Source organism: Melanerpes formicivorus, unplaced genomic scaffold (genome assembly GCF_026170545.1).
Source record: "Melanerpes formicivorus ecotype bairdi unplaced genomic scaffold, bMelFor1.0.p_v2 SCAF_1, whole genome shotgun sequence".
NCBI classification, from domain to species: domain Eukaryota; kingdom Metazoa; phylum Chordata; class Aves; order Piciformes; family Picidae; genus Melanerpes; species Melanerpes formicivorus.
Window position 1 is genome coordinate 22,501,595 of NW_027142353.1, and position 26,525 is coordinate 22,528,119.

The 26,525-nt window shown below is 41.9% G+C and overlaps 1 protein-coding gene across 1 annotated transcript in view; it reads right to left on the minus strand.

Moving 5' to 3' along the window:
- Positions 1 to 1,033: 1,033 nt before the first annotated feature.
- The window catches only part of RAB20 (RAB20, member RAS oncogene family), a 33,637-nt gene continuing 8,145 nt past the window's right edge, over positions 1,034 to 26,525 (minus strand). Inside the window, exon 2 of the mRNA XM_068170450.1 lies at positions 1,034 to 2,135. Coding sequence (XP_068026551.1) covers positions 1,615 to 2,135 — 521 coding nt within the window. The 3' untranslated portion in view covers positions 1,034 to 1,614. The remainder of the gene's footprint in view (positions 2,136 to 26,525) is intronic.

Consider the following 26,525-nt stretch of genomic DNA (forward strand, 5'->3'; position numbering starts at 1 on the left):
GGTACTTTTCTCTTGAGACATTCTTCTCCACTATGTGTGCTGTGCATAAATTTGAAGGCAGAAAACAAAGCTACTACTCTGCAGCAAGTTGTTCAAGAGGATGTAGTTTGGAGAAAAAAGAAAAAAGTCTTAAATATACTTAGCAATCATTCAACTCATTATTCATGTACAAATTGTCTCCCTGGGTACTACATAGTATCATTTGGGTGGGACAGAGAAAGGCAATGACAGAGCATAGGAACAACCAACTCTAGTTTTGGAAAACTAGGCCAGAAGCATCCACAGGAAGGTGAAGGAGTTCCCACATAACAACTTGCATAACTGGAAACATGAGGTGAATCTTTGGGGATTTTGTTTGTTTGGAGGAGGATCTATTCTTTCTATTAGTTGTAGGAGGTGTTTTGTGTTGGGGTGTGTTTGGTTGGTTGTTTTAAAAACTAGCAATTCCTTGCTGTGGTCACAGTGCAAGCTCCTGCCTTCTTTGTAGCCAAGAGGGTAGGCAAACTCCAGGAGCAGTATTGAATATTAGCCCCTATATTTTCATTGCATTTCATTCCTCAGGAGAGGAACCTTGTACTTCATTAGTGCTTCTTCCTGTGTCTTTCTAGTCCACATAAAACAGTTTCTCTTCCCTTCCTCCTGCATTATCTATTTTCACATCAGAAATTGCCAGTTCTCGCTTCCTTCCAGGTAGATGACAATGTCATACATAGCTGCTAAAAATCAAAGCTGCAGCCTGGGCACAGCTCTGGGGTAGCTGGGAGGGAGACATAACACAGGTATTCAACATCATGGTATCCTATAGGCATCATATGGTGGCCTCTACAAAATGCAGAAAAAATAGAAAACTGCTTCCTTCCCCCAGAAAAACCCTTTGGTATCCCCATTAAAACATTACAAGGGTAAAATGAAAAGAAAAAGAAAAGGGGAAAAAAAGTCCTCCTGTGACTTGCAGCAAGAGCTGTGACACTGGCTATTAATATATGAAAGCCCACTATAGAAGGTGAATTCACATAAATAATGTCTCCAAATGAACAGTACATAGCCAAAGTGATTTTAATAGTTGAACTTCTGAGTCTTACACTGTCAAATCTGACATTCAAGGACTGTAATTGATTTCTTAGCTACAAATATAAATTATACCTTGATTTTCTTTATTTTTCTTGAGAATAAAAAAGTATTGCATTCATTCTTCCAAAGTTAGAGTCACAAGGGGAAAGATGACAATCACATGAAGGCTGTTGAGAGTACACAAAGAGATCATCTACATGCAACATGAAATGGCGAGTCCTTAAAAAAAGGGAATCAGACTCCTTCAAAACTGGTCAAATGATTGTCGCTAACAATTGTACTAACACACCATTTCTCTTCAGAGACCAAGAAAACTGGCAAGTCTTCGTCCATAATTTCATTCACATTCCCATTTTCATTCCCAGAGCCTCCCAGGAACCTTTAAAAGGTCACAAGATTTGTTGTTTGTGGTTTTTTTCCACACACACCATTTTAGTCTATTTTTTCTTTGTCATTTCCTTCCTGGTGAACTGTAAGCACTTATTACTCCTCAGTTTGTTGGAGTGAACAAACACTCCCCTTTGCTGACATCATGTAAATGGTTCAGGCACAACATCCAGATTTTGTCCTTTTTGCTGGCTTGTAGTCTGTGATGTCTACAGTTTGCGATGGCCCCTCCGCTTTCTGCCGTACAATTATCGGCACTACCATCTCAAACACGGTTTCAAAGAGGTAGTCCACCTTGTATCCTGTTTTTGCACTGGTCTCAAAGCACATTTTCTCAGCTGCTGGCACATCCTTCTCGTCTATCATTTTGTATTTCAGTATCTTTTTATAGAGCGCAATCGCATCCTCTGCACGGACTTGTTTTCGCACTTTGGAGCCACAGCCAGCAACAGACTTCTCAGGTCTATTTTCATCTGGTGGTAAAGCACAGTCATCGGTGAGGTCAACTTTATTTCCAACAATAGCAAAAATGCAGTCTGCACTCGCACTGTCTGTCAGTGACAAGAATCTTTCTTCCAGCTCTGTCAGGCTTTGGAGGCTGTTCACATCATACGTGAGGATCACAGCAGCTGCTCCTCTGCAGTACATAGACCCGAGGCCATGAAACTGCTCCCGACCTGGCAAAGGTTTAAACACAACAATACATTAGTGTGCTGGAAGCTACATTCACTGAGTAAAAGGAGTTTAAGGAGTTTTAAGCCAATTTCACAAGTTTGGATGAAGCAGTGAAGCATTTTCAATTTTTTTTTTCCCTTTTGCTTTTCCTTAAGAGTGCAACAGAGCCACAGAATAGCTCAGCGCATGGCTTGCTCAATTTCAGAGCAGGGAACCTGTGAAGATGAGTGAGCAAGCAACCATAACACGGCATGCACAGTTGCAGAAAGAAAAAAGAAAGTCTGCTCTGTATTAAACTGCATGCTAGCCTATGTCACAGTGTTAACTACCCTGCTTGCATCCACAGACAGCCAATTCCACCTACTTAGAAAATAAGATCTACTCTTTCAAATTCTGCTAGAATGTATTACCCCTATAAATTCAGTACACACTTTCAAGTACATCCAGTTCAAAAATCTGGATCAAAGTTAGCAACCCATTTCTTCCTGGGTTTTGAAGGATTTTGTAAGCAGTTGAGTCCTCTGCTACATGCCCACAATTCTCAGGAACATTGGCTTCAGAGGAAAAGACTTCTTGTCTTTGACGCTGCCGTACAGAATTAGTACCGATATGCATCTGCCCCACTGGAAGTATTCATGGGGTTTTTTGAGTATTAAACACACACAATAAAGAGAACCCTAACTATAGTTGTGATGGAGCAGATTATCCTGGCGGCAATAACTGCGCACCTGGGGGATGGCCAAGGGCTCAGGTCCAGCCAACATGGATTTAGGAAGGGCGGGTCCTGCCTCTCCAACCTGATCTCCTTCTATGATCAGGTGACCCGCCTGGTGGGTGTGGGGAGGCCTGTGGATGTGGTCTACCTGGACTTCAGCAAGGCCTTTGACACTGTCCCCCACAACTAACTGCTGGCTAAGCTGTCAGCTTGTGCCTTGGACCACTACACTCTGTGCTGGGTTAGGAACTGGCTGGAGCCCAGAGAGTGGTGGTGAATGGTGCCACATCCATCTAGCAGCCAGTCAGCAGTGGCGTCCCCCAGGGATCAGTGCCGGGCCCTGTCCTCTTTAACATCTTCATTGATGATCTGGATGAGGGGTTGAGTCAGTCATCAGCAAGTTTGCAGATGACACCAAGTTAGGAGCAGATGTTAGTCAGTTAGAGGGTAGAAAGGGCTCTGCAGAGGGACCTCAACTGACTGGACAGATGGGCAGAGTCCAATGGGATGGCGTTCAACAAGTCCAAGTGCCGAGTGCTGCACTTTGGCTATGGCAATCCCATGCAGAGCTACAGGCTGGGGTCGGAGTGGCTGGAGAGCTCCCAAACAGAGAGGGATCTCAGGGTGCTGATCGACAGCTGCCTGAATATGAGCCAGCAGTGTGCCCAGGTGGCCAAGAGGGCCAATGGCATCCTGGCCTGCATTAGGAATAGTGTGGCCAGCAGGACCAGGGAAGTCATTGTGCCCCTGTACTCTGCATTGGTCAGGCCGCACCTTGAGTACTGTGTCCAGTTCTGGGGCCCTCAGTTTAAGAAGGACATTGAAACACGAACATGTCCAGAGAAGGGCAACAAGGCTGGTGAGAGGCCTTGAACACAAGCCCTATGAGGAGAGGCTGAGGGAGCTGGGATTGTTTAGCCTGGAGAAGAGAAGGCTCAGGGGTGACCTCATTGCCCTCTACAACTACCTGAAAGGTGGTTGTAGCCGGGAGGGGGTTGGTCTCTTCTCCCAGGCAACCAGCACCAGAACAAGGGGACACAGTCTCAAGCTGCGCCAGGGGAGGTTTAGACTCGAGGTGAGGAGAAAGTTCTTCACCGAGTGAGTTGTTCGTCATTGGAACAGGCTGCCTGGGGAGGTGGTGGAGTCACCATCCCTGGAGGTGTTCAAGAGGGGATTGGATGTGGCACTTGGTGCCATGGTCTAGTTATGGGGTCTGTGTTGATAGGTTGGACTCGATGATCCTCGAGGTCTCTTCCAACCTTAGTTATACTGTGATACTAATTCTAAGAGTAGTTTAGGTTGACCGTCACTCAACAACCAACAGTTCAAACGTTTCTTCTTCCTTGTCATTCAGCATCTACCAGCACTTCCAATTACACCTTGATAATCTCTTTTACATTTGTTTCTCAGAAGACAAAACTGACCCTTCTTTAAATTCTGAGAAGTGATTAAGTAGTCCCAAAGGATTAAGGGAAATTAGAAGACAGAGAGTGTTTCCTCTTCCTATCAAGAGCTGCAATTTCCCCCAAATATCTGCTACATGTAGAATTTGCTGCAGCACATTCACTTTATTCCCCAAAGCTTGACTTAGAAAAAGATAAAACACCCTCATCAGAATCAGCCTTAGGTCATGACAGAAGTATGAATGAAAGAAGAAAAGTATATATATTAAATAATAAATAATTTTAAAAACCCCTCTTCTTGATATTTAAGAACCACCATATTTTTTTCAAGTCTTTTTTCACAGTCTCTTTGCACAGAGCCTCCATTTATAGAAAAACCTGAAAATGGTTTGGTTACATTAATTTTCTGCACAATGTTACTGACCACCATGAGCATCAGGAAATCCCTGTAAATGACTGTGAAACAAGAAAGGCAGAAGAAATTCATGATGGAAAATACAGGTCAGTGTGTGTGTTGGGAAAACACATCTGCACATGAATACACACTCTTTGTAAGTAACTTATATACCTGACTAGAGGCAGGCTTTAACTTAAGACAGATCATTGAGTCACCATCATAAGTCCTTTGACAGACTTCTGGACTCTAGTCCGTAGTAGCCAGAAGATTGACAAAGTGTCATCAGAAAAACAAAACCGGAAAACATCAAGCTAGAACAAGAAATACGAAGTTCACCATACCTTTAACACTGAGTGAAATTCCAGTAACTGACAGAGAACTAGAGTTGAAAAGCTGCAGTGTGCACTGTAAAGAAGTATAAATGGAAGCTGGTGAAGATACTCAGAAACATGCAGAACTTTTGCATGAGGCTAAAAATGTGGCATCTCTCAGGCTAGCGAATAACAAAGAGATGTCTATAAATTCAGGCCTAACACTAAGAAAGTAACCCAGGAACAACTATTCACACTCTCTCATAAGACAGAAAATTAAGATTACACGTGGAAAAGAATAATGCCTGTACCTTAAGAACTTTCCTGCACAATGTATAATTGGCAATAAACGTTATATGACATTGCAAAGATCAACAGTTCAATCAATGGCATTCACAAAGGCATTAGGCAGTTTATGGACAATTACTTCTGTGTAATTTTGTATAACTTCCAATTTGTCTTCCCCCAGCAAAAGAAATTCTTTAACCAGTGATGTGGTAGGTAGGAGAAGTGGTAAAAAAAGAAGGAGGAGAAAAAGATATGCTCTTGTTCAGGTATGCTGGGCTACAGAGACCAGGATATACAGGAGGGAGGAGGTCAGTGTGCTTTTATACTTTTTCCTCCCATCTCACATTCAGAGTTGTGCTCTCAGCTGCACTGCAACTGAGATGTTAAAAGCCTCCAGTTTTTCAGAAGTTTGTACTGTGACCTACTTTGTTTTCATCTGAACCCTGATTATACTGTGGTCTGGAAACCACAATGGAACATATATCCTCCTCCATACACCCACTTCAGATGCCTAAGCCATAAAACCCAGCTCCCAGAATCATTTGCTGCAGGAACTGGAGTACTATAACAATACTATTACTTATTTTATATAATCTGTATGCTAATCTAATCTTGCACAGCATAATATAAACGATGACACTTTTACACTCTAACTACAAACTGGCTACTTTACAACTAATCCATTGTTGAAAAGGGGAAAGAGCAGTAAGAAGAATTTACCCTGCATAAGGGATTAATTATGTCAGAGGAATTATTCCTCACCCACACAGAGCACAATCTACATGAAGAAAAAATGCATAATTTATTTTGACAGCACAGTTTCCCTGTACAGATCTCTCCTGGCACTTAAGGGTTGGAAAAAAACAAGATGTTGGGAAAAAAAAAAAAAACCAACAAACTACACAAGGTATTTTTACCTGTCTCCAAGATGTCAGGCAAAATTGTAGCAGGAATTACAGTGAACAACTTGCTGCATAAGAATAGCCACTCCTTCCTAATGGCAAGTTATTCCTTCTCTGGACCCATCTGGTCCCACTCCAACCACGTATGTCTTTACACAGTTAGCTAAATTAATCCTGAATCCAAGAATTAAACAATTTCCCCCTTTCAAAAAACAAAGGTAACAGGGAAGAGTGCCAAAGCTATCAAATAATTGGCAATCAAAGAAGTTGCAAGAGCAGCTAAACCAACTACAAAGACACAACAGCAGGGAAATGTCTTTACACCAAGCAACTAAATTTCACTTTTATTTTTCATTCCATCTTTATATTTTGCCTTATTTACAGCAGGTCAACAAGCCTACAGCCATATCTGCAACACCATTAGCTTTTCAAAGGCTCTTCCAGCAAATATATGAAACCCACTGTTGTAGACCCACTCAAGAGTCTACTTGAGAGCAGTATAGCCAACAAATATTTTCCAAGTCCTATGACAGTTGTCATAAACTAGTCTAAGAAAGAGGAGAAAAGCAGACCTCACAAGATGTCAGCCTAATAACTGAGCAAGGCTGAGACCTAGGCAGCCTTTGAGGCCTAGGCAGCCCATGTGAACACTGGATGGGACCACAGCCTGACCAATGAGCCTCTTCCCTTCCCTCCTGTGGGATCTACTGACTGCAACAGTACTAGCCTTTGCCCCAGGCACCTTCTTGGAGCTCTCCTCCTGCCCGCTGTTCCCAAGGATGGCATACTAGGCAGCCTGGAAACCTTCTGTTGATGTTTACAAGAACAAAAAATTTCCTCCACCTAGATTTGAATCTTCCTTACCTATAACCTCTTCAAAGGCTTGCACCACAATTGCTTAAGTAGCATAACTTCACACATGGGTACCCTTTCAAGAAATACTCTGCCTGAAGAGAAAGTTTTAAATCTCTCTGTGTTGAGCACATACAAGAAAGAATGCAAAACAGACTGTTACTTTAAGTCTTGAAAGAATAAGCCACCACAAATACAGGTGTACCACAAAGGTCTTCCAGAAAGTACTGCAAAAAATAATCTTGTTACTCTGGTATCACAGTCTGAGCAGGGTCCCAAATTCTGAGTTCTTGAAATAAATGTTTTGTGGAGAGGTGCATGAAGGTAAGCAATAAAAGCACACTAAGATTGCATTAGGCTATAAACCAGGTATCTTCCAAGGATTTTCACTGTAATTTAAACTGGATTGTCATCTGAATAATAGAGAAAAATTAACACAAACACAAGATATCAGCTAGGCACACAAGCAGAGATTGGAACTGTGCCGTCAGGAAAGAGCAAAAACCAGAAAGAGAAGAGAAAGTACAACACTCCTGACACAGTACAGAAATCAGTATTAGAAAGAAATGAGAGACTCAGTTGCAGTGGATGAAGGTTCAAAGGGTGACCCTGATGGTCTTCAGTTAACTCAGCGGGAACATCCACATGATCACCAGAGTAGACAAAGAAGCTCCTTTTTAAGGAACAGCATTTCCTTCTGCTTGCAGATAAAGCAGCAAAGTTCTGACCCTTTAAAGGACATTTGGGGAAATAATTTTGCTGGGAACTGAGACTTCTGTTTGTGCACCAAGATATATGCTGACTATCAAAGAACAAACAATAAAGGTCCCTGAAAGTCCCCTGCTCATGCATGAATCAGGCTGTAAAGTTATGATAACTGATGAACTCAGAGTTCTTCACTACTTTGCTCAAGATTGATATTTATCCCTTGTAGGAGGCTTTAATCACATTTCCCTTGAAGTCAGGAGCTTTATTAAGAATGCAACTATGCCTGGGGGTTACTTGGGGATAAAAATAAAGCTCTCCAACCCAAATTATTAACACGGACAACATAAGTAGGAATTAGTGGAAGCAAATGAGTCAGAAAGTACTGGAGAGCTCCTTTTTTACACATCTGAATACCTGATTTCCCTGATGTATTAAAAAAATGCCAACATTTGGTTTTCCTCCAAAAAAATTCCCAATAGTAAAAGTGTCCCTGGGAAAGAATTTAAAGTAGAGGTACTTAGAGGTACTTAACACCTTCTTTGCCTCAATTTTCAATCGCAGGATAGGTTGTCTTCCTGACAACTGGCCTTCTGAGCTGGCAGATGGAGTCAGGGAGCAGTAGAGTTCCCCTGTAATCCAGGAGGAAGTAGTTAGAGACCTACTCAGCCACTTGGATCCCCACAAGTCCATAGGACTGGAGGGGATCCATCCGGGGGGTGCTGAGAGAGCTGGCAGATGAGCTGGCCAAGCCACTCTCCATCTTTTTTCATGGATCATGGGAGAGGTCCCAGATGACTAGAAGCTGGCCAATGTGGTGCCCATCCACAAGAAGGGCCAGTTGGATGAGCCAGGGAATTATAGGCCTGTCAGCCTGACCTCAGTGCCAGGCAAGATCATGGAACAGGTCATCTTGAGTGCAATCACACAGCACTTACAGGATGGCCAAGGGATCAGGCCCAGCCAACATGGATTTAGGGTCAGGCAGGTCCTGTCTGACCAACCTGATCTCCTTCTATGATCAGGTGACCCGCCTGGTGGATGTAGTCTACCTGGATGTCAGCAAGGCCTTTGACACCATCCCCCACAGCAAACTCCTGGCCAAGCTGTCAGCCCGTGGCTTGGACAGCAGCACTCTGTGCTGGGTTAGGAACTGGCTAGAGGGCTGAGCCCAGAGAGTGGTGGTGAATGGTGCCACATGCAGCTGGCAGCCAGTCAGTAGTGGTGTGCCCCAGGGATCAGTGCTCAGCCCCATCCTGTTCAATATCTTCATTGATGATCTGGATGAGGGGATTGAGTTCATTATCAGTAAGTTTGCAGATGACACCAAGCTGGGAGCAGGAGCTGATCTGTTATAGGGTAGGAGAGCTCTGCAGAGGGACCTTGACAGGCTGGACAGATGGGCAGAGTCCAAGCGCATGAGATTTAACACATCTAAATGCCGGGTTGTACACACTGGCCACAACAACCCCATGCAGAGCTGCAGGCTGGGGTCAGAGTGGCTGGACAGGAGCCACCAGTGTGCCCAGGTGGACAAGAAGGCCAACGGCATCCTGGCCTGTATCAGGAATAGTGTGGCCAACATGAGCAGGGAGGTCATTCTGCCCCTGTCCTCAGCACTGGTTAGACCACACCTTGAGTCCTGTGTCCAGTTCTGGGCCCCTCAGCTTAGGAAAGATATTGACTTGCTGGAACATGGCCAGAGAAGGGCAACAAAGCTGGTGAGGGGTTTGGAGCACAAGCCCTATGAGGAGAGGCTGAGGGAGCTGGGGTTGCTTAGCCTGGAGAAGAGGAGGCTCAGGGGAGACCTTATTGCTGTCTACAACTACCTGAAGGGAGGTTGTAGCCAGGTGGGGGTTGGTCTCTTCCCCCACGCAACCAGCACCAGAACAAGAGGACACAGTCTCAAGCTGCACCAGAGGAGGTTTAGGCTGGAGGTTAGGAAGAAATTCTTCATGGAAAGAGTGATTGGGCATTGGAATGGGCTGCCCAGGGAGGTGGTGGAGTCACCATCACAGGAGGTGTTTAGGAAGAGACTGGATGAAGCACTTGGTGCCATGGTTTAGTTGATTAGATGGTGTTGGGTGATAGGGTGGACTTGAGGATCTCAAAGGTCTTTTCCAACCTGGTTAATTCTATTCTATTCTAGAAAGAGTTACACATGGAAGAATACAACAGCCACATGGATTAAGAGAACAACAAACAAAGGAATCGTTTTTAATCAAGCTCTCCAATGGAAAAAATATCAAAAACAGTCAGTCAAGAATATGAAGTTAGTGTAATATATGAGTGGGACAAGCTTACTTTATTTTTAAATGCAATTCACTCTCAATTCTTAATTATTTCTACATCATAATATATATTTAAAATGACAAAAGAGACTGTTTCTTCCTTTAAATCTTTGCACTTTGCCTTAATGAGCAAATAATTGGAGTTTTGAATGAGTGAAATTTCCAAGATGACATAAATGTAACCACTCAAAAAATGTAAATCAGTTTGGACTTGCAAAGCTCATTCTGCAAAGCTGCTGTTCAGTGTGAGCAAGAAAGTCACACAAACATGAGAAATCCTTCCTTTTTTGCTTAGGCAAATGGGAAATCATTACCATAGAGAGCCCCATCCTTTAGAAATCTTTCATTATTGTACTAGAAATATCACACCCTCTCTCTATTACACTTGGACACAAAAATCCATGGCTAGAAAGACTGGAACTTCTCCACTGCACAATCATTATCTCTGAATTACTTAAACCCCCTTAGATCTGCTCTTAAAAAAAATGGGGGTTATTAAAATACACTTTTACAGTAGAAACAATTAACACAACTTCAGCCAGAGATCACTATATTCAAAAGGGGCAAGTCTTAAATTCAGAGGAATCTACGATGTATTTAAACCGTCTGCCACAGACAAAAAAAGCCTTACAAAACTGTAAACAGTGAAGCAGATGTTTTCTAACACTCTTCATGACATTTGAACAAAAGGCAGATTGCGAGAGTTCAGTGTGCTGCTCTACAAGGAAAACGTAACCTTATTTTCCTGATCTGGAAATGCCATTATATTATACTACTATAATACAGTTTCCACTGAATTAACACACAGAAATCTTATACAATCTACTGGCAGACTATAGACTAGAATTCAACCAAATATTTAAACATTCCACTCAACAGATCTGATTTTTGTCTGAACGGGTTGTTAAGTTACTTGACAAAATTAAACTGGTTATCTAATTGGAGGCAGAGAAAGGTTTTGATGAAATAGGAAATGCCTTGGCACTACAATCACAAATTTATGAACTGTGTAAATAGAATACTAAAGACAGGTTTATTTTTGTTTAGAAGCCTACTGAACTATTGTCAGTGATCCAGCTGTGTCTGTGATAATACATATCCCAAAATATACATAAACTGTGTTATTAGAGAACCTAAATTTTGACAGAAATCAAAAAGAGGAAAATACACTGCGATAAGCAATGGAAGGGACATTCGGAAGGACAAAGTCCTAAACAAAATTTTACAAGGGAGCAGAAATCTTATATTTTATCTTCAGAACGCAACCACTTGTCCTCTACAAACTTATTCTGGAATATTTAACAGATACTAATATATACTCCATGAAATATGAGAAGGAGCAGGATAGCATTCAGGAAAAACTGCATGAGATGATTCGCATTACCACGCACCAAGGCCTTACTAAGGATTCTGTCTCTGATGCACTATGGAAGGGAAAAAGTAAAAACCCGTCTTCCTTTCCATTCCTTTACATAACAAAGCCAATATTCTTTCAGGCATCTAAATTAGCTATTAACATCCCACCAAGAGAAGACAACCAGCCCCTGGAAGGCTAGTCCTCACCAGCAACTACCAGTGTGCCTTACAAAAAGCAACACATTGGACTAAGATCTCAAAGGTCTTTTCCAACCTGGTTAATTCTGTTCTATTCTATACTTCCTTTGCTTTAGATAAGAGCACTGAATCTACAAATCATTTATTTCTGTCCCCTACTACTTTCACATGAAAAGCAAACAAAACTGGACATGGAAACAGATATGGAAAGTAGGCCAGAAAAGGGGGGGGGGGAAGAAAGTTTTTAAAGAGCATAAAGATGAACTACAGAGGAAAAAAACCCCACATCACACCTTGTTTTCTATATGAGTTTTTTTTTCTCATTTTGCTTTTTTTAAACTAAAAAGACAGCATATATGAATTCAATGTTTTAAGTTGTAATCACCACCAGTATAGCTGGGAGAGAAATCAACTCAGAATCTTTACAAACAAAAAGAATCACTAGAAGGCATCTGAATTATTTTTTTTTAAAGGCCATTTATTTACTGGAAATGGAAAGTCTACTATGCACTATACCTAAAATTAGTAATGCACTTAATTAAAAAAATCCCCACATATATCCAGATTTCTTTTAGTCTACTTCTTTCCCCTCCCCTTTAAGTGCAATAACTGAACTAAAAATAACCAATACACCATATAAGCTTTGCAGAACACGTTTTACCAGAGAGCAACAAATATGAAGTAAAAAATTCTGCCCTAAAATTCTAGCCACTCTACCTACCTCTTGAAAGATGAGCATTGCCTTAAGAGGATTAATAGCTTGTCTAATAGTAATCCCCTCTGTATTTCTTTACAAATTCAAGCTTATTCTCAGTTTACAGCCTTTTCAAAACAGAAGTCACCTAACAGCCAACTAAAATAAATGACAGCAGCAACTATTATTAATCTGCTTCTCCTTTTATGGTTTTCATCAGTAAAAAGCACTCATGACTTTGTTTAGCCTGTGTTCCCTTTTTTCTTTTTTGCTATATTCACCCAGAGGGATTATAGCACAACCCGTTCAAGACAGCCATGACCAGCTGGGAGAACAACACCCATAGTGCCCACATCCTTTCTGAGAACCGCTTTTCCTCATGGTACTTGAACTACACCAATAGGTCAAGCAGTTTCAACTGACCCTTTAATTGCTATTAAAACACCAATTCAATTGACATTCCAAAAGCAATACTTTGGCGCAGTTCACATAAAACAATTCTTCCAAAGAGGTTCACTTAAATGAGTCTTTTATCGTTATGACAAACAGCATGCTGAGAAGTTACGCAAGAGCAATGTCGGCATGGTGTACTGCACATCACATGCCAAACTCTGTAAGACGTGGTTAATGAGCTGCAGGATCATCTGAGCTTTATCAGAAGACGACAGCTTGTGACGATACATTCTTCTTCAGCCAAAGGGCACGCAAACCCCTGCTTAACAGAATTGACAAAACAGAAAAGAATGGGATTATTTTACTGTATTATTACTTTTATTTCATGTGATAACAAGGTTATTTTTCAAGCATGTAGAGGTAAAACCTTCAAAATAAATTTCTAGTCTCAACACTTCTCTGATGTGCTGAAGAAATGACTCAAAAGACACGCAGCCTTAACTCACAGCACAACTTTAAAGAACTCACAAATGAAACATGGGGGGGAAAATGCTGTGCTTTTTTGATAGTTAGCAGTGTGATAGTTCACAGAGAAATGTGCTTTTCAGTTAAAAGTTTCACTTTCTAAAGACAGCTGAAAAACTAGAAAGCAGATGCCTAGCAGTTTATGCTGGTGTTGATCAACCTGTTGCTAGATCCTGCAGAGCATGCTGAGTCACAGAGGTATCTATAAAAGCTGATTACTACAGATGAAACACTCTCACCCATATTTCAAACTTGCCTCCCTCAGTCATCTTGTCAAATCCTGAATTATTCAGCCATGAACTACTTTAGAGATTCCAAGAAAGTTTTTTAATCCAGTCTAGTTTATCAATTTTCATTCCATAACTGTCAGTGAAGGCTTCCTTTACTGGTTCCCAAAGACATACCTGTCAGGCACACTCAAGGGAAGGAAAAGATCAAGCTAACAAAAGAAGAGGGAGAAGGGGGGGAACCCAAAAGAACAAAATAATTCACAGAGCAAGACCAGAGATCAAGTGTAATCTTCATTCAAGTCTGGTCTCCTGTGTAATAAAGATGACAGAATTTCACTCTGCCCTCATCTTGTATCTGAGGAATTTTTGTTACATAAAGCAGTTAATATCCCACAATTTACCTTGTTGTATTCCAGCTTTCAGACTCTGAATTTTGATAGACTCTTACCTTAAAAACAAACAAGAAAACAGCGCAAACCCCAAAACACTGCAAACCCAAAAAGTAAGTAACACTACATTCCCCCAAATCCAGAAAAACTCCACACTTCTCCCTAAAGCATAATCCTGTATGACTTAACCTCCTTCTTATTAGGCCAGAGAAATCAACATTTTTTCCACATTCAGGCTCTTCACCTCTGGCAGATTCCTCTAAACTATTAACCATACCTGTAACTCTTTTCTCCAATCTTTCTTTCCATATTATCCTATCACCAAAACAGTAGAAGAGTCTCACTGAAGCTCTACATTCACTTAAATTCTTCACTACTTTCATCCTTCCCTACACTTGGTATACTTTTCAGAACAGCTCACAGGCTCAGGGTCACATTAAGTACCAATAGCTCAGTTTGTCATCTACAACTCAAAGGACCTTGCAAAATACATATTATTGTCCAAATGAATGTAGCTTAACCTGTTACCAGCACTCCATACCATTAGTCTGTCCCATTTGCAACCTTACACATTTGTTCAGTCTGCATATTTCTAGCTGAAATAATCTTTTTATAAAGAAGCTTATAAACTGAGTGTCTTAGTACTAAATGCATATTCATGGTACATATTATCAGTGATGTCTTCACCAGACAAAGAAGCTACACAACTTCTATATAAAGGAGAAGAAATGCTATCAGAGAAGATCCCTATTATCTGCAAGATTTAGCCCATGAACTAGCTTCCACCTTTCTGGGACAAAACAGTACCTGGAATCTGTTCTGTTGCATACATACAAAACTATTTTACTTGCTGGCAAGAACAAATCAGAACTTACCATCTGACAATGAAGTTAAGCCTGAGCGTCTAAACTCTCAAAATTTTAATTTCAAAATCAAAGCTCCAATAAAAACATCAATTTTATTCCACCAGTATGCTTTCTGTACAAAATTTTTATTTGATCACGTAATGCCTAGTAATACAAAACATTACATCATAGAAAACCCACTCCTAAACACACTACATAGCATGTTTTTACCAACAAAAACTTTGGCTAGACTTTAACTGGCTCTACAATTTCACAATTTCATTTACCTAGGTAAGACTTATTGTTTTCAAATCACCTATTTCATTTGCTTTTCTTGATAGAGTGTGTTTACTCGCAAGATAAGGAAACAACCCAAGAAGCTTCAAGAACCTTGTAAAAACTGAACAGAACTGACCTTAGCCCTGCCAAACCAGCAACCATATCTTGAGTGCATCTGCAACACAAACTGGTAAAAAGTAAAAAAACAAACAAAAAACCCCTAACGACAACAAAACCACCACCAAACAAACCACCAAACCAAAACACCAGTATTTATCTATTTCCCTCTGAAATCTCACAGTTGTGTAGGAAAAAGTCTGGCAAAAGAAATGAGGGTATGCCAGATTTATGGGGCATTATCATTCTGTCTACGAGCAAATGCTCCACCAGAACTTCAAATTAAATCTAGCACCAACACTAACTGTACTGAAAAGGTAAGACTGCAGGTTGCTTGGGAGTAAAATTTATGAAGATCCTGCATGCAGGTATTAAAATGAGAGGAGTGCAAGGATTAATTTAGAAGTTTAAATGTAAGTAAAATGTAAGCATTGATGTAAAATTCCTCTGAAACTGTTATTTAAAAAGAAGTGGCATTTGGCACATGACCTTCTTGAGGAAAGATATGATTGGAATCACACCATGAGGGGGGGAAAAAAAACACTCTTCAGATTTACTTTGGAAGAGTTCTACAGGAAGCAATAGCACTGAACACTTAACTGCAGCAGCAGAGCTTGATGGTCAAATACTGCTCAGCGGTGGGTAACAAAGAGGCCAGTTACAGGACAGGGCTGTAAAACAACCTTGCCTACGTGAGACACTCACCTTTGGGTTGTGCAAGAAGCCTTTTGGTTGTAATGCCTGCTGGAACACCAATCCATCTCCTCAAAGAAAAGTCTCTCCTCCAGAAAAGCAATTCATTTTCCACAGGATGAGTTAAAAAAGCAGCTGCTTTTTCTTTCCACTACCTGAAAACTGATACTTTTTCCTTAAATTTACAATTTCTTTCCACAAGGGAACAGGCCCTGCAGATGAGTTCCCTCCTCCACACAATTGTTAAGTAGAGGCTGTTGCCAAGTCCTTATCTTCAGTGCCATTCAGAAAGGGGATTTTCAAAATCCTACACTCCCTCCCAAAGTTTGCTCTTCAAACCGAGAAGCAGGTCCTTCACTGAGGCAGGAATGTACAGCCAGGTTTATTTTAGCACAGTTTGACCAGCACTGCAGGGCGAGGAGGTCACTCCACACATACTGGATGTTTTATATTGCTCAATGACAAACTGACAGTTAACTTGGCTTCCAAGTCACTCAAGCAAACATTGATTCAGGTGTGTGATTTTTAAAAGATAAAAAAAGTAAGTCCAGAGATGGGTAGGGTTAATTGAGACTGCCCTCCTAAACGTGTCTCCATAAGCACTCTGAAATGCTCCCACTCCACAGCCATTCCTGCCAGGTCTTAGAGAAGTTAGCAACTCAGTGTCTGCCCGCTCCCTCACAGACGAGAAATGCTTCCTGTTTTCCTTTATTTTTATACCTATTTTAAGTTTACTTGGGCTTTTCAACTTCTTCATTGGATACTTTGCTTTTGCCTTAGATACTGTGGCCGGTTGACGTTGCCCCCTTAAGAAAGGGAACATGGTGGACGGAAGTTGGTAAACGGAAGGAATAGTCTAAACTAATTTCATTGGACGAGTGGGAGGAAGCACTTCTGAGCTGGGACTATACTGGACATTTCCAGCACTTCTCAGTCAGTCTTGCTTCCGCCTCTTCTTCAGGCAACAGCTTTCCTGTGCTGGGCTTTCTGCCAAGGCCTCGGCCTTGAAAACCAGATAACAGGCCTGTATACTAACTCCCTTCCATCCCACCACATTTTTTTTATTGGCGCCCAACGTGGGGCAGATAATTAGTTTAATTTATTACTTGATTGATTTAGTGTTTTCTAGCTGAATTAGCAAACATGAAGGTATTGTGGTTTGTGGAGCGATTATTCTTTTCAATTTTTGGGGCTCTGGTTTACAGGTATTGTTTGGGTTTGATTTTGGATTACCTGGGTAAATATTTGGTGCGGACAATTTATATGTGGGTTATGTATAAAGTTAAATTATGGTATGGAAAATGTATTAATTTCCTATGGCCAGTGAGATACAGGAATGTTACCTCCACCACTCTCCCAATTGAGATAAAGAGTTTTAAGATTCCGCCTGAGGAGACAGTAACTTTAGGTGATGCCTGGGATCCGAAGGTGATTTACTTGGTGTGTATAATTCTGCTGCTGGTGATAACTAATGTGAATTCTCTGTATTCCTGGCGTCGGGAGAAAAAGGTGTCCAGGGCATGTTTTGTTATTAAAACTAGATCAAAAAGAAAACGCCGTGGCTCTCGGTCAGTCCCAGAGTCATCTAGTGACGAGGACTGTGGAGAACCCGTGTCAGTTAAAAAGAAGGCTAAAAAGTTAATTGGTAAAGCAGCTCTAAATGACTTTTCTGCTGATTCTGGCAAGCAGCCAAGGGCATCGGCTGGTATCAACATGGCACCTACTCCTTCTCCTTCTTCTTCTTCTCCGTCGGCCATTAACGGAGCAACGTCACTTCCACCCACTCCCTCAGTGGGACCGGAAGTCACTGCCCCAGCAGCTGATTTATCTCAGGACCTGTCAGCTTCCATTAAGGTGGCTGTAAATTCAAACACAGCTCCAGTTAAGGTGGCTCCTTTAAAGACTAGAGCTGGAAAGGGCAAAGATGGAGAAGAAGAGGAGGAGACTGATCCTGGTGAGGGGCCCTCTACTGTAAAAGATCCTGCTCAGGAGGAAGAGAAGGTTTGTTTTAAAGATCTAGCTAACCTAGTGAGATCAAAGCAGGATAGAGATGAAGCTAGGAAAGCAGCTGGCAAAGGTGGTTCTCAGCTTAAAGAGATCCTTAGGAGAATGACAGCAGGATTTTACGGGCAAAGAATTCAGGGAGATGAAGATGAAGATGATATTACGGACTGTTCGTCACCACGGGAGGAATTGAGAAATGTCCGTAAAGATTTCACCAGGGCAGATAAGGAGCCAGTTCTAGCTTGGCTTAGTAGGTGTTATGATACAGGTGCTTCAGCTCTAACAGTTGGAGACAAGTCAGCAGCTCAGTTAGGAACTCTCTCAAGGGACAATGGAATAGATAGACATCTAGGCGAAGCTCTCGGTAAGGTTAATCTGTGGATACGCCTCTTAATAGCGGTTGCCCTGAGATATCCTTCCCGAGATGATCTCCCATGGAATCCTAAACCCTGGACTACCATAGATGAGGGAATTAAGCGCTTGAGGGAATTTGCTGTTAGAGAGCTACTCTATGGTGAACATGAAACTCTGAATCCTGATGACATTCCTGTGGGTATTGGTCTTGCTAAAAAGATCATCAAACTTGCTCCTTCTAATTATGCAAACATTCTGGCAAGCAGAATTGTGTCAAGAAGTTATGGTGGAGCTTCTCCCACGGTTGGCCAATTCAGTGATCAAATGAGACAATTAGAGGATAGCATGACACGTGGTTCTTTGGTTTCGGCCATTAAAACGATGTCTGGTGATATTCAGAATTGCATTAGAGAGTTAAAAGATGAATTTAGAAATTCCATATCCCAATTGGCACAAAGGGATAATTTCAATTCTTCCTCCAGGTGGGTACAAGTCTCATCTGTGAGGAATACACGTCCTCCAAGGAGGTCATTCCAAAACAGGACATTCCAAAACAGGTCATTCCAAAACAGACCACCAAGGCAATCACGTAGAACTATTTGGATAACTCTGCGTGATCAGTTTGGTGAGAACATGAACCGCTGGGATGGCCAACCAACTTCTAATCTTTTCAGGAGACTGAGGGAATTGCAAAGTGGCAGAACCCGAGGTAGCAATACCAGAAGGGTAGCTGTTACTTCCACAGTTCCCCAGAACGACTCTTATGGCTCCAACAGTGGCTCCAGTCATAACATGCAAAGTTATAACCCTGCACAATATGTGCAATGCACATGTGCGCATGTTCCCCATAACTAGGGGTGCCCTGCCTCCCGCCAGGGGGAGGAGAGGGATAACAGAGATAATAGAATCTATTGGGATGTGTACATCCAGTGGCCTGGCACTTCACAATTTCGGAAGTACAGGGCCTTGGTTGACACAGGAGCTCAGTGCACCATAATACCATCAAATTATCAGGGATCAGAGTCTATAACTATTCTGGGAGTCACTGGTGGATCTCAAGAGTTAAGTAAGGTAGAGGTTAATATAAGTCTAACTGGTAAACAATGGAGGAAGCATACAGTTGTGACCGGACCTGATGCACCTTGTATTTTGGGAATTGATTTTCTGAGAGAAGGGCGTTTCAAAGACCCTAGAGGTTACAAATGGGCTTTTGGAGTAGCTTCAATAGAAATTGATGGACAAAAATTGAAGCTGTCTGCCAGACCTGAACTTTCTGATGAATCTGCAGTTGTGGGACAACATAAGATCCAGGACATTAAATTGCCGGTTGCTTCTCAGACTGTGCATCACAGACAATACAGAACCAACCGTGACTCTTTGTTGCCCATTCAGAATCTGATTCGTCAGTTGGAAAGTCAGAAAGTCGTCAGCAAAACTCATTCACCTTTCAACAGTCCAGTGTGGCCTGTGCGGAAGCAGAATGGAGACTGGCGTCTGACGGTAGACTACCGAGCCCTAAACGAAGTAACACCACCTATGAGTGCAGCAGTACCAGACATGATGGAGCTACAGTATGAGCTGGAATCCAAAGAGGCCAAATGGTATGCTACCATAGACATTGCTAATGCATTTTTCTCTATTCCTATAGCAGAGGAATGCAGGCCTCAGTTTGCTTTCACCTGGAGAGGAATCCAGTACACCTTCAACAGGCTGCCAATGGGCTGGATCCACAGCTCAAGCATCTGTCATGCAGTGATCCACGATGCTCTGGAGAAAGGAGGTGCTCCAGAACACATCCAGTTCATCGATGATATCATTGTCTGGGGTAAAACTGCTGAGGAAGTCTTTAAGAAAGGTAACAAAATCATTGACATTCTTCTGAATGCAGGTTTTGCCATCAAGCGAGACAAGGTGAAAGGACCTACCACAGAGATTCAGTTTCTGGGAGTGCGGTGGCAGGATGGACGTCGACACATTCCAGTGGATGTCGTAAATAGAGTCTCTACCATGGCAAGTCCCACAAACAAACAAGAGACCCTACGTTTCTTGGGGATAGTGGGATTTTGGAGACTACACATTCCTGGATACAGTCAGATTGTGAAACCTCTGTATGATGTAACTCGAAAGAGAAACCATTTCCACTGGGGACCTGAACAGCAAGCAGCCTTTGACCAGATAAAGCAAGAGGTGATTCAAGCAATGGGTCTGGGACCTGTCCGAGATGGTCCAGACATTAAGAACATTTTGTACACGGCTGCAAGTGACAATGGTCCAACCTGGTGCTTGTGGCAAAGAGCTCCAGGTGAGACACGTGGACGACCTCTTGGTTTCTGGAGCCGAGGTTACAGAGGTTCAGAGGCTAACTATACTCCAACAGAGAAAGAAATTTTAGCTGCCTATGAAGGAGTAAAAGCATCTTCTGAAGTGATTGGAACTGAATCGCAACTTCTTCTAGCTCCCAGATTACCAGTTTTGAATTGGATGTTCAAAGGCAAAGGATCCACACCACATCATGCCACAGACTCAACATGGTCTAAGTGGATGGCTCTGATAACACAGAGAGCTCGAATGGGAAATCTTGAAAGACCTGGTCTAGTGGAGGTGATCTCAAGTTGGCCTGAAGGTATCAACTGTGCCAAACCTCCAGAGGAGAAGGTAACTCGTGCTGAGGAAGCTCCTCCTTACAATGACCTCTCTGATGATGAAAAGAAATATGCTTTGTTCACAGACGGTTCCTGTCGTCTTGTTGGAAACAAGCGAAGGTGGAAGTCTGCAGTGTGGAGTCCAACACGCCGAGTTGCAGAGGCGAAAGACGGAGAAGGAGAATCCAGTCAGTTCGCAGAGGTAAAAGCTGTCCAGCTAGCTCTCGACGTAGCTGAACGTGAGAGATGGCCAAAGCTTTATCTCTACACCGACTCATGGATGGTAGCCAATGCTCTATGGGGTTGGCTAAAGAACTGGAAAAAGAGTGGTTGGCAGAGGAAAGGAAAACCCATTTGGGCAGCCAGCCTGTGGCAGGACATTGCTGACCGAATCGAGAGAATTCCAGTGAAAGTGAGACACATCGATGCTCACATTCCTAAGAGCAAAGCTACTGAGGAACAGCAACACAACCGTCAGGCAGATCTAGCTGCAAGAGTTTCTCAAGTAGACATGGACTCTAATCTTGATCTCGACTGGAAACACCGAGGTGAGATATTCTTAGCTCGGTGGGCTCATGATTCGTCAGGACATCAAGGCAGAGATGCAACATACCAATGGGCTCGTGACAGATCCATAGACATTTCCATGGATGCTATCACACAAGTCATCCATGACTGTGACATTTGTGCTGCTATTAAGCAGGCAAAACGACTTAAGCCCTTGTGGTATGGTGACAGATGGTCCAAGTACAAGTATGGTGAAGCTTGGCAGATTGACTACATCACTCTACCACGTTCTCGTTCTGGTAAGCAGTACGTGCTTACTATGGTAGAGGCAAACACTGGATGGTTGGAAACTTATCCAGTTCCACATGCGACTGCACGCAACACCATTCTCGGTCTGGAGAGACAGATCCTGTGGAGACACGGAACTCCAGAGAGGATTGAGTCAGACAACGGAACTCATTTCAAGAACAACCTTGTAAAGAGCTGGGCAAAAGAGCACGGTATTGAGTGGATATTCCACATTCCCTACTATGCACCAGCTTCAGGGAAGATTGAACGCTACAACGGTTTGTTGAAGACCACTCTCAAAGCCATGGGAGGTGGATCTTTGAAAAACTGGGAAAAACATTTAGCACAAGCAACCTGGCTGGTAAATAGTAGAGGTTCAGTGAACCGAGCTGGACCTGCACATTCAGATTTGCTACGGAAAGTAGAAGGTGATAGAGTTCCTGTTGTTAGAGAAAAGAATCTGTTAGGTAAAACTGTTTGGGTATTTTCACCCTCAGGAGAGGCTAAACCTGTCCGAGGGGTGGTTTCAGCTGAAGGTCCGGGTCACACTTATTGGGTAATGCAAGAGAATGGTGAAATTCAGTGTATTCCACAAAGAAATTTAACTTTAGCTGAAAGAGGTTAATTTCAAACTGTTGTACAGCTACATCGCGTCCAAAGGAAGAATCAACGAGGAATCTACGGTGCACGAACCCTGAGATCCCTGAGAGCCCTGAGTCAACTAAGAGACCCTGAGATATCCCTGTTTCCCTTTTCTTCGCTTCATCGGTGAAGAAATGAACTGTTTTCCATTTTTCTCATTTTCTGATTTTCTTGGACTTTTGAATCATCTACATCTGAGCATAGCCGGAATGGACTATGAACTTTACTCACGAACTGTAAATATCGTTTTGGATTGGATGGACAGTATGAACAGCCAATGAAATTGTTTAGAAGGGGTGGACTGTGGCCGGTTGACGTTGCCCCCTTAAGAAAGGGAACATGGTGGACGGAAGTTGGTAAACGGAAGGAATAGTCTAAACTAATTTCATTGGACGAGTGGGAGGAAGCACTTCTGAGCTGGGACTATACTGGACATTTCCAGCACTTCTCAGTCAGTCTTGCTTCCGCCTCTTCTTCAGGCAACAGCTTTCCTGTGCTGGGCTTTCTGCCAAGGCCTCGGCCTTGAAAACCAGATAACAGGCCTGTATACTAACTCCCTTCCATCCCACCACAGATACTCATTAACAACTTATTAAAAAAAAAAAACAAACATAGAATTTTTTTTGCAGAAGGGTAACTACAGGCATGGCAAGTCAGTTAGTACAATCTACCACACCATTTTTGGAGTTGGAAAAAAACATTAATTTAATAAACCTTTTAATTAACAACTATGACATTTTAAAGAAGATAAACAGTTCATTGTTAGTGATTGCAAATCCTCTTTGGATTAAGTTTTGCCTTCAACTATAAATGAAATTAAATAATCTAATGTATTAGAAACGCTATTCTTTTTGCACATTACCACTCATACTCCAAATACAAAAGATGTATTTCTGCCTCCTGGCTGTCAGTTTATAAATGCCTTCTTCGCCAAGTATTGGAAACCAAACCACCAGCTATACACTTTTGTGCACATGTACCCACAGAGAATCGTAATATTGACAACATAGTAAATTAGCCTTCTCTTTCACAGACCTACAGGACAGCTTCATTTACAAGAATATTAGATATGACACTACCTATTTTCCATCAGCCCCCCTTCAATGACACTACTTTCCATCCTGCTGTCAATACTTAAGAAGCATTAGCAGAAGCGACCTGCTGACAGAGCCCAGTGCTGCCCCTCTCACAGTGCTCTACTTCTGGGCCATCCCATGACACCAGCCAAGGTGTTTCACACACTGCAAAAAGTAGTCTTCAGATATTTTCAGGAATCTGCAGAGTGCTTTTACCACAGCACCAAAACCAACACTTTTTTAGCCTTCAGTAATAGCCTGGAAGACTGTGAGGCCAATTTGGTCACACATCCCCAAGAATGAACCTTCCCACCCTTCCCCACCAGCAAAGATGATCTTCTCCCACAACAGCAGAATGGCTTTGTTTTCAGTACAGGCAGCGGGGCTCTATACTGGCCATGGTTCCTTTAGGAGATAAAACTAATTACAAAGCCCCTATATAGATAGTACCTTGAGCACCATTTCCATAAATCTTTTATGCTACTAGTGCCTTTCCAGGTTGATTAGGAGTAGGTGACAGCAGGTGGAGGACTAGAAACAGTTACAAATTACCTAGCTTTTACAAATCAGAAGCTAGTGCAAGACAGCAGCTGAATACTGCTGTGAATAGTCATCACTATTCACCATTGAAGGAAAAAAAAAAAGGGGGGGGGGGGGGGGGGGGGCGGAACAAATCACAACATTCATGTTCTGAAAAACAAAAAATGGGTTTTACAAAGGAAGAATCGAGAGCTGGAAGGTTGTCTTGCCAGAAGTGACCTTCTGTGTCACATGTTTCAAACAGGATAAATTATTCTTGCACGCGCAAACAGAGGTGTCGGAAAGACCTTAGGAAGCCATGGTTAGCAGGCACCCATAAATGGTCTGCCCTGGCAGATACTTGATCCATGTCTCTTATTTAAGGTTAAAAACTTACGGTGAAATGGAACTCAGTAGTATGTAACTATAAGTTAGCTCCCAATTTGTGACAGTGAGTTTGACTTTAAACCAGACTTCAGGAGCAATTTGAAAAATGTTTAAACTTTGCTAAATTGGTAGAATTAAAGCCCATGGATCTCACAAACTGAATGGAAAAATCTACTTTTCTGGGTTTTAATGCAAAACTCACATTAGTAACATGGGACATAAACCTAGGCCCTCTCAATAGACAGCTATTTTTATGATTTGTTTCAATATTGGCTCATTTATAGGTAGGTTCTCAACTATGAATACACACAATTCATTCATGTATAATTTATCCTCAACAAAAATATAACTGCTTCTACTCCTTACCAAAAACCATCAGTTTCTATTCTATGGAAGTCCTCTTCACTGGATGCTTCTGGATAATTGCTATCTGTAAAGAGCAGGAGGAAGTTCTGCTGATCTGGTGGGCAGCCTTCAGCAAGTACCAAAAATGAGAGACTGTGTCAGACAAGCTGCTGCCCGGGCTTTACAGGAATGCACTTAAAATTTTTTCACTTCAACTCTGATAGTTTTATCACAGGACACAAGGCTTGTGTTTTCAGAACTTGCTCTGGCTAAGATGAGCATGTGGTTTTCACATTTCCAGCACTACTTCACCCTTTTAATTTCACTTCTGGCTTCTCAGTCTGTGCTCTTAAAAGTGCATTTAGTATTCACTGTTTAGAAGCATTCATTTGGGCATTGAAGAAAAACACTAAACAGCCATGGTAAAAATCAATTTCACCTTGTTAATGTTCTCCAACCTGGCACAAAGGAGAAAATTATAAATAACTCAGTTATGAACTTTCTACATAGAATAAGAAACAAAGACCAATGTTACCACTGTGCAGTATCTATCCATTCAACCCTCATGCTGAGGGAAAGCTGCTTACAGAAAGGGAACTGCCTGTAGATTTGCATGCCTTTCATAATTAAGGCAATGAGGTAGCATCTCTAAACCACAAAATACTCTGCCACTAAAAAGAGGATAGACAGTAACTATTCCATTTGCACTGGTCTTCCAAGGCTTGAAGTGGTGGTGGTGGGAGGGGAAGACATTGCGCATGACAGTGTAGAAAGGGCACACAATGCTAGAACAGGAAAGGAGGTAAGGGAAATAATACAAATGTGAAGCATGCAGCTATCTGCTGTGGGAGAGGAATCTCATGTCCTGAAGACAGTCTGACAGGAATTCCTCATCATAAAAATAAGTAACCACACTGGCAGGGGTTGGAGGAGACAAGCAGTTTGAAACACTTTTAGTTTCACAAAGTTAGGGATTTCATTATTGATAAGCAACAGACTGTATCAGACAAAAAAACAAGGAACCAAACAAAATATGCATCTCCCGTTATACCAGTGTGGGGAAGGTTGTATTACTTTTAAGCACTTAAGTTACCTGCTGCAACCCACAAGATTTGACAATCCCTTTTATGAAGCTTGGAAGGATCCTTGTGGTCCCTTCCAACCCTGAATGATACTATGATACATTGGAATGTGCTGCCCAGGGAGGTGGTGGGATCGCCTTCCCTGGAGGTGTTCAAGAGGGGATTGAACGTGGCACTTGATGCCACGGTCTAGTCATGGGGTCTGTGGTGACAGGTTGGACTCTATGATCTTTGAGGTCTCTTCCAACCTTAGTGATACTGTGATACTGTGTGATACTGTGACAACTCAGCTACAATTCAGTGTTTTCTCTCTCTCTCTTTATTTTTTTTTTTTTTTTAACTGTAAACCACTACAGATTCTGGTCATTTCCCCCTTTTCTGAATGAACCAAAATCTTCATATGTTTTTTTGAGAGCGAATGACAGAAAACGTAAACAAATAATTAATAATAATAAAAAAAAACCTCTGAAACACAACTCAGAGCCTTATTTCCAACTTCAACAACTGAGAACAATGACAGATTCGTACATCCAGATCAGAGACAACCCACACACACACACCCCTCCAATGAAGAACAAACTGAACTTCTGAGGACTTTGACAACATACACATTAGACCATCATGAAGTCCATCACTAAAGAAACCTGCACAACCAGAAAGGGAAGTCAGTCAGCCTGATGCTACAAACTAGATTGAATCATACTGATATTCAACAAAATTGATGAAAAAGCAAAAGCTGGAATATGCAGTTTCATCTTTCTGGTTTATCTATAATACAGTAATAAATTCAAGCTACATGGATCATTAAACCATCAGCAGCATTCTTCCATGAATGGCTACTTAGTGGCTTTTTCGAAATCAGTTCCAATTCCAGTCTGCTTCCTAAGAGATGGACAGATATAACAGAAAATTAAAAGCACATCTGATGATTTATCTCCTTTTTAAAAACAACATTAAGAAGTT